General features: G+C 52.4%; 1 protein-coding gene across 1 annotated transcript; it reads left to right on the top strand.

Moving 5' to 3' along the window:
- The first annotated feature begins 6,751 nt into the window (after positions 1–6,751).
- Positions 6,752–9,329, top strand: LOC149327542 (uncharacterized). Its single transcript, XM_089564908.1, has 2 exons — positions 6,752–7,849; positions 9,294–9,329. Exons 1-2 carry the CDS (start codon positions 6,947–6,949, stop codon positions 9,327–9,329), a joined length of 939 nt encoding a protein of 312 aa, XP_089421034.1. The 5' UTR covers positions 6,752–6,946.
- The last annotated feature ends 2,945 nt before the right edge of the window (positions 9,330–12,274 follow it).

The following is a 12,274-nucleotide window of genomic DNA, read 5'->3' as shown; positions in this document are numbered from 1 at the left end:
GCTGTACCCAGAAAGTATGTGAGGAGTGTTCTCCCGGGATAGTCTGGGTTGCGTACAAGATCTCGTACTCCTCACAAGGCGAGCACATTGCACATAGTGCGGATACAAGGTATACCATACCCACCCATGTACGATGGAAGGCGCATGAACATTCGTGACACAAGTTCGGTTTTGCCCGCCCAAACGAAAGAGCCACAGGCCGACGTTAGCCTGCGAGCAAACGTGCGCGGTGGGTTTGCGACGCGGGCGACAAAAAAACATGCGGCTAGGATTGTAGACTTAACTATATAGCAGCGCTCTGCCATTGAAAGGCGGAACGTTGACGCCACCGAGAGCCGTTTGTCAGCTTTCGTGCGGAGGTTAGTCCAGGTTTCGCGGGCTACTTCTCCGCTGGCGAGGAATACTACTCCCAGGACTTTCACTCCCTGCACCCACTCCACCTCGCCCACAAGGTTCGGTGTGAAGGTGCCAAACCTTAGTGCCTTGCTTTTTGCCTTGTTCAATAGGGCCCCTGATATCTCGCTGTACTCGAGAAACAGCCGCGAAAAAGCGGCGTAGCTATCCTCGTCCTTGAGGAAAAGCGACACGTCGTCGGCGTAGGCCGAAACTTTGATTTGGCCCTGGCCAGGCAGAGGGAAGCCGCGTATGGATGGACTGTCGTTAATGCGCCGGATGAGTGGATCCAGGCATAACACGAAGAATGTTGGGGAGAGAGGGCATCCTTGCCTTATGCCCCGGGTAACTGAGAAGGGAGCGCTCTGGTGGCCGTTTACGGAGAGATGAGCGTTCAGGTCTGCGTAAAGTAGGCGCAGCCTGCTGACAATTTGCGGCGGGAATCCGAAGGCTTCGAGGACTCCGAACAAATACGAGTGTTCCACCCGATCGAATGCTTTCGCCTGATCGAGTGAAACAAAACACCCGGTGAAGCCCGTCCTGCTGGCAAATGTGAAGAGGTCTCTAGTGAGTGCCAATGCAGAAAACAAAGAGCGGTCAGGCACGCTGCTGGTTTGAGCACGGTGGATTAGGTGAGGCAGGATCGTCCGCATTCTTCTGTTTAGTAAAGATGCGACTATTTTGTAGTCTGTGTTTAAGAGGCTTATGGGCCGCCATGCTTGCGGGTCGGAGGGGTCACCGCCCGCTTTCGGAATGAGTATGATGCGGCATTCGCGGAAAGAGTTTGGACGTAACCCATCCGCGAGAAAGCCGTTGACCATTTTCAGCAGTGCTCCTTGGATCTGGTTAAAAAACGTTGAATAAAAACTTGTTGGAATGCCGTCCGGACCGGGGGCAGAGGCTGCATTCATACTCTGCAGGATGGCGTGCAGCTCTTGGCTTGTGGCTGGTGCGCAAAGGTTTTCATGCAGCTCTTCAGCTACTCGTGGCAAGTTTCCAAAAAAGCTTTGTAGAAGCCCGTCATAACCATCTTGAAAATTTAGCCAACTGCCCGTAGAGAACAGGTTCGAGAAGTGACTTGCAAAGATCGTGCAGATATCGGACGCGGTTTTGCTTTGGGTGCCGTCTGGGAGTGTCACGAAAGGCACAGTAGCGGGAGCTAATTCCTCTGCCGTGCCTGCGCGTACGTGTCGTAGCACAGCCGGGTCTGATATAGGCCGCCCGAGCTGGTGTGCACGACTAGCTGCCCGTGATGACTGGCAGAGCAACACGTGGTAACGTGCTTTTAAGTAGACTCAGGTAATCGCTCATGGCAAAGGTTAAGGGTGCTCCCCTTTGTACTATACGGATGCGCTTGAGGGTGTCATTCAGTGCATGAGTTACCCGGCGTCTGCGGTCTTGACCGGCCGCCACCAGAGTTGCCTGCCAACGAGCCTTCAGTGTGTCCCATGAATCAGTCGCAACGAAGCTCTTGCACGATGCTGCCAACGCCGTACGCAGCGACGCCACGCTTTCCGGGTCCGCCAGTAGGCTCGTGTCCATGCGCCACGTAACAGTACGTGGGGTGTCCTCACCAAAGTCGAGCCTGACTGACAATGGGTGGTGATCGGAAATGACCGGCGTGCCTGCAGGGAACGCGAGAACTTCGCAGCTAACGACAAAAGAAGCGAGCTCTGGTGGAAAATAGAATTTGTCTATACGACTCGCTGACTGTGCTCTCTCAAACATCGCTCCAAAGGCATCCCCGTGAAGCTGCACCCACGCGTCAGACAAGCGGAACTGAGTCACGAGATCGCGGAGCGCGGGGGCACCGCAATAACGGCGACCGTGACCCTGTCCGCGGACGTCACGGTCGATGTTAATTACACAATTGAAGTCACCGACGATGAAAGTGGGGTAGGGATCAAGGAGGAATGAGTCGAGGCGCTCAAAAAAATCAGAACTACTAGTCTGCCGTGCTGGCGCATATACAACCAACGCACGTACCCGCCGCTGGTTTAGTGTGAAGTCGACCGCAAGAGTGCGGCCGTCCAGCCCGAAAGTGCAATGAGCACCCGCGCGTAGGCAGGGGTTTACAAAAACGACACCAACACCGCACATATGAAAATCAGTCAACGAAAAATAAGCAAAAACAGAAAACCGGGTGGTGAAATTCAGCACATCAAGTGAAGTACGGAAGTTGCATTCGTGTAAAAACAGGATGTCGACGCCCCTAGCCCTGGCAAAGTGCATCACCTCTCTCTGTCTGTCTACGGATTGAAATCCCCGAACATTCAGGGAGAGGAGATGCACAACCGCCATGACTGCCAAGAGCACCGACGGCATAACATACAACCTAAAGAGCGCTGCCATGGGCGGTGCTTGACCCGCGCGGCACTTTTTTACTACAACGTTTGTTAACTGTCCCTTCAGATTCCGATGATTGGGGGTGGGCACGTTTGAAGTCTGGTCGGGAAAAGTTCATGTTTTCGGGGTCGTCGGCGCTTGTGGCCTCGCTCACCGGTTGCTGCGTGGTCTTGGCGACACTCGCAGCTGAAGCCGATGCCGACGCCAGGGTCGCCGATGGGAGGGTGTGGCTGGCTGGTGACGGGAAGCGCGCGTCGTCCGCACCTCCAGGAGTCGTCGGTCCTCACACCTGGCCGCACGTCAAGTCGCCTGTCAGGCGAAGCGGCGTGACTTTTTTGTCCGGTACGTCCACCAGGTCGCCCGACGCCACGCTCGACTCATCGCCGCTGCTGCTCTCTCTCGGTGTTGAAGGAAGCTGTGCGGCATAGCGGCGGCAAGGGTTCCGCGAAAACAACACCGAACGGCTCCACCTCGTTTGTAGGCGTCCCCTCGAGCTGCTCCTTCACGGGCACCTCCGTCGCGGGGGTGGGCTCGGGCTCCCTTGGGCTGCTGGTCGTAGGGTCCTCGTCGGCAACAGGCGTCCGGACGGTTGGTGTGCTCCGCGTTTCTGCGACCACGTTGTCCTTGCTCGGTTCCTTTCTCGAGGCGGCGGCCGCCGCATAGGACCGTGGTCGCAGGCAGTCCGCTGTGGCGTGGCTTCCACCGCAGCGCCTGCAAGCCGCTCCGCATCCGGCCGTGTCGTGGCCGAACACCTCGCAGCGAGCGCACCGCGGCGTTCGACACGCCGCGCCGATGTGGCCGTCCTGCCCGCAGCGGGAACACACCTTCCGGACGCCTCGGTAGTCAAACATGACGCGGTGGCCCTGGACGGTCAAGAAGTTCGGCACCGCCTGCTTCATCTCGATCCGGACCACGCGCGTCCCGTTGCCGACGTGATGACGGCCCTTGAGGACGGGATGGGTGATGTCAAGCACCTTGCCGTAGGAGCTCAGTGCCGCTGCCAGCGCCGCGTCTCCCACGAACAGCGGCACACGAAAAGCCGTCACGTGGACCACGGCAGGACCCACGCAGGCTACTGGGACGGAAGTGCAGTTCACGTTGAAGGCGCCTTCCACGAGCATCTTCTCCGCCGCCGCAGCCGAGGCCATGGCGACGCAGAACTTCATGCCTCCATGGTGCTGGAGGCTCTCTAGCCCTTTCGGGCCGACAACCAACTCGATGCCGTCGACGATGTCGTCAGCTGTCGCGTCGGAAGTAACTGTGAACGAAAAACAATGCGCCTTTGGGGGCGGCGCACGGAACACCGGAGGGGCAGCAGGTCCCGGGCCTCCCATGACGTCACGGGTGGCCGGCTGGGCTGCTGCTTGCACGACCTTCACGCAGTTTGCCCGAGCACCGGCAAAGGCACGGCGCCTGGGCAGGGAGGCTGGTTGCGGGACCTCCGGGTCGCAGTGGATCCGGGGCCCGCCTGCACTTATCGTTGAAACTTCTCAGGAAGCCAGCGCCGAAAAAACTTCGCTGGTTCTGGACGAGCTCGGGCGTAGAAAGAAAAGTTTATTTTTTTCTAATGTGAACAAAAATACAATGAAAAACTGCTGAACTGAAGTCTGATCTTTCAAGCACATGCGCAGTGACGCAGCACTGAGCACGTCAGTATGGCAGTATGAAAGCCGACACTCGACCGCCGCGCAGGACGATAAAGTATGTCGACTCGGGCTCGGGCGTAGAAAGAGAAGTTTATTTTTTCTGTTTTAACATAGAAAATACAAAACAAAACAGATGAACTTAATGCTCTGATCAGTCAAGCTCGGGCAGCAACAAGCGTGCTCGGCGGTCGTCGATCTACGAATGCCCGCTGCTTGCGGCATCGTTCAATTTAAAGCCGGCAAGGAAACTTCGAGATAACAGGTCGAGATCATCTAGAGTAATCTAGAAACAAGTAGATGCAGCTGTTCATGGCTGTGAACAATCGAGATTAGTCCGGTCGCTTCTCGCGTCACAAACAAAAGTGATAACAACCCTTTCCCACAGCCTTGAGCGTGAACGAACAAACACTACAATGATAGCTGGCAATATGAAGCCAGTCTAATCGTGCTGCGTAAGAACATAAGCAAGCAGCGATTCTTACCTGCCCTGTCCTCGGAATTCCTTAATCGCCCGCAGGTACCTGTGACACCCGGCAATGCTGTCACTTCGCTCGACGAGCGCACGGTTCCGTTTTCTAATCCGATTTCCTTCATGAACCTCCACAACGTCGTTTTCTTGAAGTTTGGCAGGTCGTCGTCCTCACTGACAGAGTTCAGCACACTGTCCAATGTTGGGATTTCCAATTTCGTGTGCATACTGTGCACTTTTATGCTAATGGCATGGACTGTGAAGCTGTCATTCTTGACTGTTTGCGAGCTTCATCTTCACGTCGCGAGGTCTTTTCTTCGGAGACGCCAAAGGCCCACACAGACGCTCCGCCTTGATTTTGGCAAAGGTACGTGGATATACTCCGGTGTCCTCGCTCACAGCACTTCCCGAACAGTCTTCTGCGGAAAACGGATCCTGGTACGGCGGGGAACATTCGCGATTACTTCTTTGGCGAGCCTTGACAGCTTTGATGTACGAATCTTCGAGAAAATGCGTACAGTAGAAGTGGCCGGGGCCGCTGAGCCGGACGCAACTTTCTCAAAAGTGAAAGGGAGCCGGAAAGAGTAAACACGGCGGCCAGGGTTCCGGAGACAGCGAAAACGTGAAATGGAAAAAGACGACAAACGCAAAATCCGAAATCGCAGATATCGATCGATTCGCTCGCAATAACAGCGTTTTTTGACACGCTGATGACAAATGTATTATCAACAAAGCCTGCGGGCAAAGCACTTAATATTTTTCGCTCACCACAAGCAACGCAATATTTTGTGTCGCGGATGCAGGTTGCCCAAAAAAAGAGCGCTAACTTTGGCAGCGCTGTACCTGATGTATGAAACGGAGCATGTCCGAAAGCAGGAAACGCTCATGCTAGAGATTGCAGGAAGGCTGCAACGAATGTAGCCTACAGAGTGTAGTAAAGTCTTGGCAAGGAGCGCTCTGTTGGGTCCCATTTTATGCCAGCTACGAAGCGAAAGACATGGCAAAAATGAGTGAATCTTTTTTTTATCATATTTATAAGCCTCGACCGTGACAGATCGCGGTCAATGGCAATGCCCAAAAATCTGTGGTGGGAGACTTATGGTATTGCAGCCCTTTGAAGTGTTACCGGGTAGCGGTAGACAGACTTGCGCGTGAATGCGACCACAGCACATTTTTCAGCTGCTAAGGGCATGCCTTGACGCCGTAGGTACCTTCAAGTAGATGATACTGCAAGCTGTAATCTCGCGCGCATTTGCGGACGTGTCAAATCCGAAGCCCAGATGGAGATATTGTCAGCATAGGCACTGCTGTTTATGTGAGTGGGAAGTTCACTCACCAGGCCAATCAACGCCACGTTGGTGGGCAATTGGCAACAGCGGCGGCGACACGATGTTAAAGCGTTGTTTCTTCATTGTGCAGATCCTTGGATGTGTCGTCGAACCAGTATCGTGGAACTGTGCGCCGAGTGACGTCATATGGGCGCGCTTCCCCTACGAGTCATCGTTCTACGAGCAGCGCGCGTGGACCTTCGCCCGTGCATCGCCCGACTGCCCTCTCGCCCCTGTGTGTGATGGTTATGGCTTGCCAGGGGGATCAACGGCCTGGCTCCTGCGTGCTCCATGGAACTTTGGCACTTGTGAGCGCACAATCGACCTCAGCAGCACCACAACGTCACCGGTCAAGGGTATAAGAACGCCAACTGAGGCTTCGTTCGTCAATGGGCAAGGCAACAGCGGCTGCGACACGATGTTAAAGCGTTGTTTCTTCATTGTGCAGGTATGTCACCTTGAGAATTCCCAATGCTTGAAATCAGACACTCGGTTGTTGGTGCTGTTCCTTTGCCCACAACGCGCGGCTGATCTGTGTTCAAATGTCTTGTACTGTATCTGTTGTGTCGGTATCTGGGGCGCGACACGTGCGTGTACCGCTGTGTGATAAGATATATCTGTCTGTTCTGCGCATGTGCCGGGCTGCTGAGTATATGTATATATGCGTGTCATGTGCTGTACTCGGGGGGAGTTTTCTTTCGAGCTGCCAGTATGCAGCACTGTGAATAAAGCCGTGTCGTCAAGCCTACGCCTGCTTACTGGGAATGCAACAAATTGGCGACGAGGATGGGATCCAACCCGAACTGAGAATGGCATTCGCAGTCGGCAAGCTACCGGAGTTTGATCCTGACAGCGGCAACTTGGACGTCTTCATCGAGCGCTTCGAGTTGTACTTCACAGGGAATGGAGTGGCCGAGGAGAAGAAACTGCATCTGTTCCTCAGCGCCATAGGAGAAAAAGCGTATGTGACGCTCCGAAGCCTGCTTCTTCCAAAGACGCCCAGCAACTCAACTTACAAGGAAGTCGTGTCGGCTCTGCAGAAGCACTACACTCCGAAGCGGTCTGTGGTGAGCGAAAGATATGATTTTAATCGAAGGAAGCAAGGACCTCAAGAATGTGTCGCGGAATTTGTGGTGAAGCTCAAGCAAGCGGCAGCCTCATGCGACTTCGGCAGCTTCCTGGAACAAGCCCTTCGGGACCGCCTGATTGCTGGTCTACACTCGGAGGCGATACGTTGCCGGCTGTTGGCCATGACCGACACCGAGCTCACCTGGGACCGTGTTTGCAGCGTCGCTACGGCCATGGAAATGGCAGCGAGAGACACAGTGGCAATGATGTCGGAAACCAGTGGGGAGCACGCGTCAAGCGGCAGTGATGTCCTCTGGCAGAGCAAGTCGTCGACGGCGTACAGCTGTCACGCCTCCGACCAACCAAAAAGAAAGGATACGACTCAAAGGACTAAATCGAATTGTCATCGATGCGGTGGGCGGCACGCACCTGTAAGTTGTCCGTTCTTGAACAGTGTTTGTTTCAAATGTCAAAAGAAAGGCCATGTTGCTAAAATGTGCAAAACTAGAGCTGTGCATCAACTAGAGCAGGAATCGTCGGACAGTGAACTTCTGACCCTTTGCCACACCGACAACCGTGCGGCCAGTCCTGCCATTGTAGTCAGTGTGCAGTTAAATGGGGAAAACGTACCCATGGAGTTGGACACAGGAGCAGCGGTTTCCGTAATGTCGGAGGCAGAGTGCGCGAAGCACTTTCCAAACACCGAGCTCAGGCCAGCAGACGTCGAACTGGTTACGTACAATGGCACGCCTATTGATATCAAGGGGATAATTGATGTTGTAGTGAAGCACTACGATCAGTGTTTTCACTTGCCTCTAGTAATTGTTAAAGAGATGAAAGGCGCCAGAATGCCTACGTTGTTTGGCAGGAACTGGCTGAGTAAAATCAAAATTCGGTGGAATGAAGTGATGCATGTGCAGCCACTGACGAAAGAAAGGCCCTTGATGACCTTGACCGAGAAATACCGCGAAGTGTTCGAGCCTGGCTACGGTTCGATAAAAGGGTTCAAGACGAGCATTGTAGTTAAGGAAAATGCGTCCCCTGTATTTGGTAAGGCGCGATCAGTGCCGTATGCGCTGCGAGAACGGGTTGAGCAGGAATTGGCTAATTTGGAAAAAGCTGGAGTCATATATAAGGTGCGCCACAGTGCTTGGGCGGCACCACTGGTGATTGTTCCAAAGAAAAATGGTGAGGAGCTTCGGCTGTGCGGTGATTACCGAGTCACGGTAAATCCTGCAATTGAGGTTGACCAGTACCCGCTCCCTCTACCAGAGGACATTTTTACAATGTTACAAGGCGGGTCCGTTTTTTCAGTTTTAGATTTGTCGAAGGCGTACTTGCAGCTGGAATTAGACGAGCGAGCGCAAGAACTGCTCACCGTCAATACACACCTCGGCCTTTACCGGTTCCGACGCTTGCCATACGGCGTAGCCTGCGCGCCAGGAGTGTTTCAAGCCGTTATGGACACAGTCCTACACGGGCTGACTGGCACAGCCTGCTACTTAGATGACATTGTCATCGCGGGAAAAGATCAAAAGCAGTGTCATGACCGATTGGAGCAGGTGCTCATACGCCTAAGAGAACATGGCATAAGGGTCAACACTGCGAAATGTAAGCTGTTCCAGCAACGAATACGATATCTGGGCCATGAAATCGACAGAGATGGATTACATCCCACAGCTGATAAAGTAGCAGCCATAAAGAACGCACCAAAACCTGGAAACGTGACCCAGCTAAAGGCTTTTTTGGGCTTGATCAATTTTTATTCAAAATTTTTGCCTAATCTGGCTACAGTTCTCGAACCCCTGCATAACTTGTTGCGCAAAGAAACTGCATGGCACTGGTCGCGTCAATGTGATACTGCCTTTAAGACTTCTAAAGAGATGCTGACTAACGAGCATGTTCTGGAGTTGTACGATGTCAAAAAAGAAATACAACTAACATGTGACGCATCCGAATATGGTCTTGGTGCTGTACTGTCGCACGTCGTGGACGGGAAAGATAAACCAATTGCATTTGCATCCCGGTCACTGTCACCTGCAGAGCGCAAATATGGCCAAATTGAAAAAGAAGCTTTGAGCATTGTTTTTGGTGTGAAACGGTTTCATAACTACCTTTATGGTAGAACATTTAAGGTGTTGACAGACCACCAACCACTAACCATACTCTTCGACCCGAAAAGAAAAAGCAGTGCTGTGGCAACTGCTAGGGTGCACCGTTGGTTTGTGTTCCTCGCAAACTACAGCTATAAGATAGCGCACAAGCCCGGTACGGAAATTGCCCAAGCCGATGCCTTATCTAGACTTCCTTTGCCAGAAACGTCAGAGCACACTGAAGACATTTTTTATTTTTCTACACTTGACGAGCTTCCTTTGACGGCAAAAGACATTGAACGCGAAACAACGCGCAATACGCTGCTAACTGCGGTTCGCGACATGATATGGCATGGTTGGCCAAAATCTGTTTCTCAGGAACTGCAGCCTTTCTGGGCTCGACGTTTCGAACTTTCTATTGAAGCGGGCTGCATTATTTGGACAAACAGAGTAATCATTCCGGAGTGTTTGCGCAGTGTTGTACTAAACTTGCTGCACGAGCAGCACCTTGGAATCACGAAGATGAAAATGGTCGCAAGGTCAATGGTGTGGTGGCCAGGTATCGACGAAGCATTAGAACGAACGGTGCGAACTTGCCACATTTGTCAAAGTGTTCAACCTGCAGCACAATCAGCGCCTTTGGCTCCCTGGAAAGTGTGCGAGCACCCTTGGGAAAGGGTTCATCTCGATTTTGCGGAGAAGGAAGGAAAAATGTTCCTTTTAGCAGTTGATGCCTATAGCAAGTGGTTGGAAGTGAAGGTGTGTACAACGACGACGGCAGCTAAAACCGTTGAAGTTGTAAGATCCATGTTTGCTGCTCATGGTCTACCTGCTGAAGTTGTAACTGATAATGGGCCGCAATTCCGTGCCGCTGAGTTTGAAAACTTCCTGAAAGCAAATGGAGTAAAGCACACTTGCACCCCTCCGTACCACCCACAGTCGAATGGGTCGGCGGAACGGGCTGTACAGACTACCAAGACAGCACTGTTCAAGCAGTTGCTGGAGGACAGAGAAAAGGGAACTACAAGAACCTTGCAGCACAGAATAGACAACTTCCTATTTTGTTATCGAACAACGCCGCACACCTTCACCGGAAGGACAGCGGCTGAATTGTTTTTAAGAAGACAGTTACGAACCAGATTTTCCTTGTTGAGACCAAAACTGTCCAGTGCAATGACAGAGAAAAGCGAAAGGGTGAAACAGGCTGCAGATAAGCGAAGAGCGAAGCCGCGATTCTTTGCGACTGGTGACCGGGTGCTAGTGCGCTCTGTGCGTGGTGATTCGGTGAACTGGCGTCCTGGCAAAATTGTGCGTGTAAAGTCTCCCACTACGTATTTGGTTTTCATTGGAAACAAAGTGCGTTTTGTGCACGCTGATCATTCGCGACATTCCGTTCTTGATGATGAAAAAACAACTGCAAATGAAATATGCCTGCCACACGCATCAGAGGTCGCCTCTCCTCCGATGCCTTCAGCGCAGCCTCAGGTGGCACCCAGTCCACTGGGCCGGTTGCCATCTGAAAATGAACCCATTTCATTAAGAAGGAGCAATCGGGAAAGGCGACCTCCTGAGCGTTGGGGCTATGACCGTTTTTGATCTAGTAGGGGAGGAGGTGTTGTGTCGGTATCTGGGGCGCGACACGTGCGTGTACCGCTGTGTGATAAGATATATCTGTCTGTTCTGCGCATGTGCCGGGCTGCGGAGTATATGTATATATGCGTGTCATGTGCTGTACTCGGGGGGAGTTTTCTTTCGAGCTGCCAGTATGCAGCACTGTGAATAAAGCCGTGTCGTCAAGCCTACGCCTGCTTACTGGGAATGCAACAGTATCAGTCGCCTTTTGTTGAGTGGTGACGCGGAGCTCAATCCAGGCCCCCCTAAACAGGACCCCTCAAAAAAGCCCGGTAACTCATCGAAATTCAATGATCCTAATGACAGCCTTTCTGTGCGCACTACGCGCTCTGCAAATGCCAATCAACATTCGGCTGCTGTCTTATGTTCGCCCGAAACTGCTAATATTGTCGCCATGCTTGCGTCCCCAAGTTCTTGAACGGCAAAAGCAGATGGCCGAAGACCTTAGCAATATTAAGTTATTCCAAGCTTCCGTGAACTCACGCTTTGATGTGCTTGAAACCCGTGTGGCTGCACTTGAGTCGTCTCCATCAAATCAGACGGCTAGCGCCACTGATTCCGATGATTTGCGCTCCATCATTGAAACATTATCTGGAACTGTGGCTCGGCTGGTTGCAAAGATTGACCAACTTGATAACCGCTCTCGTCGCTTTGCTAGATGCTTTGCTAGATATAATTGCACCGATATTTTCCGATAAACTGCAAATTACACCCCCCCCCCCCCCCCCACATTGAGCGTTGAGACAGAATCGGTCGAAAGTGGAAAGGGCATCCACGCCCAATCATTCTTCAGTTGCTAGATTTCTGCGAAAAGTTGTTGGTGGTGAAAAATGTTTCGAAACTAGAGTCTGAATATTAAATTAGTGAAGCTTTTTCCACCGACGTCCCTGCTATTAGAAAAAGAATTTGGGATGCTTCAGCAGTTTTCCGAAGCCAGGGTTCTGTGGTCAATCTTCACTTCTTCACTTCACTTTATTCACCTTAAAGACCCCCTTCAGGGGGTATTACATAAGGGGTGGGTTAATATATTCAACAATAATAAATACATGTCATTGCACTATGATACAAGTGGTTACAGCGGATAAGAATGAAGATGGGCACGTGATGGCGGCAACATCGGTGGGGAGGGCATTCCAGTCCACAATGGTGCGGGGAAAAAAGGAACCTGAAAAAGTTGCAGTGCGCGATAGAGGCCGGGCGATCTGAAACGGGTGTGCAGTGCGGTGAGATATGCGGGTCGGATGAGAAATGTAAGGTGTTTGATTCAGAGTGCTATGGAAAAATTTGTGGAGCAAACAC

This window comes from Amblyomma mixtum, chromosome 10 (assembly GCF_055824585.1).
Source record: "Amblyomma mixtum isolate Tamu chromosome 10, ASM5582458v1, whole genome shotgun sequence".
Lineage (NCBI taxonomy): Eukaryota > Metazoa > Arthropoda > Arachnida > Ixodida > Ixodidae > Amblyomma > Amblyomma mixtum.
This window is presented reverse-complemented; position numbering and strand designations above follow the sequence as displayed.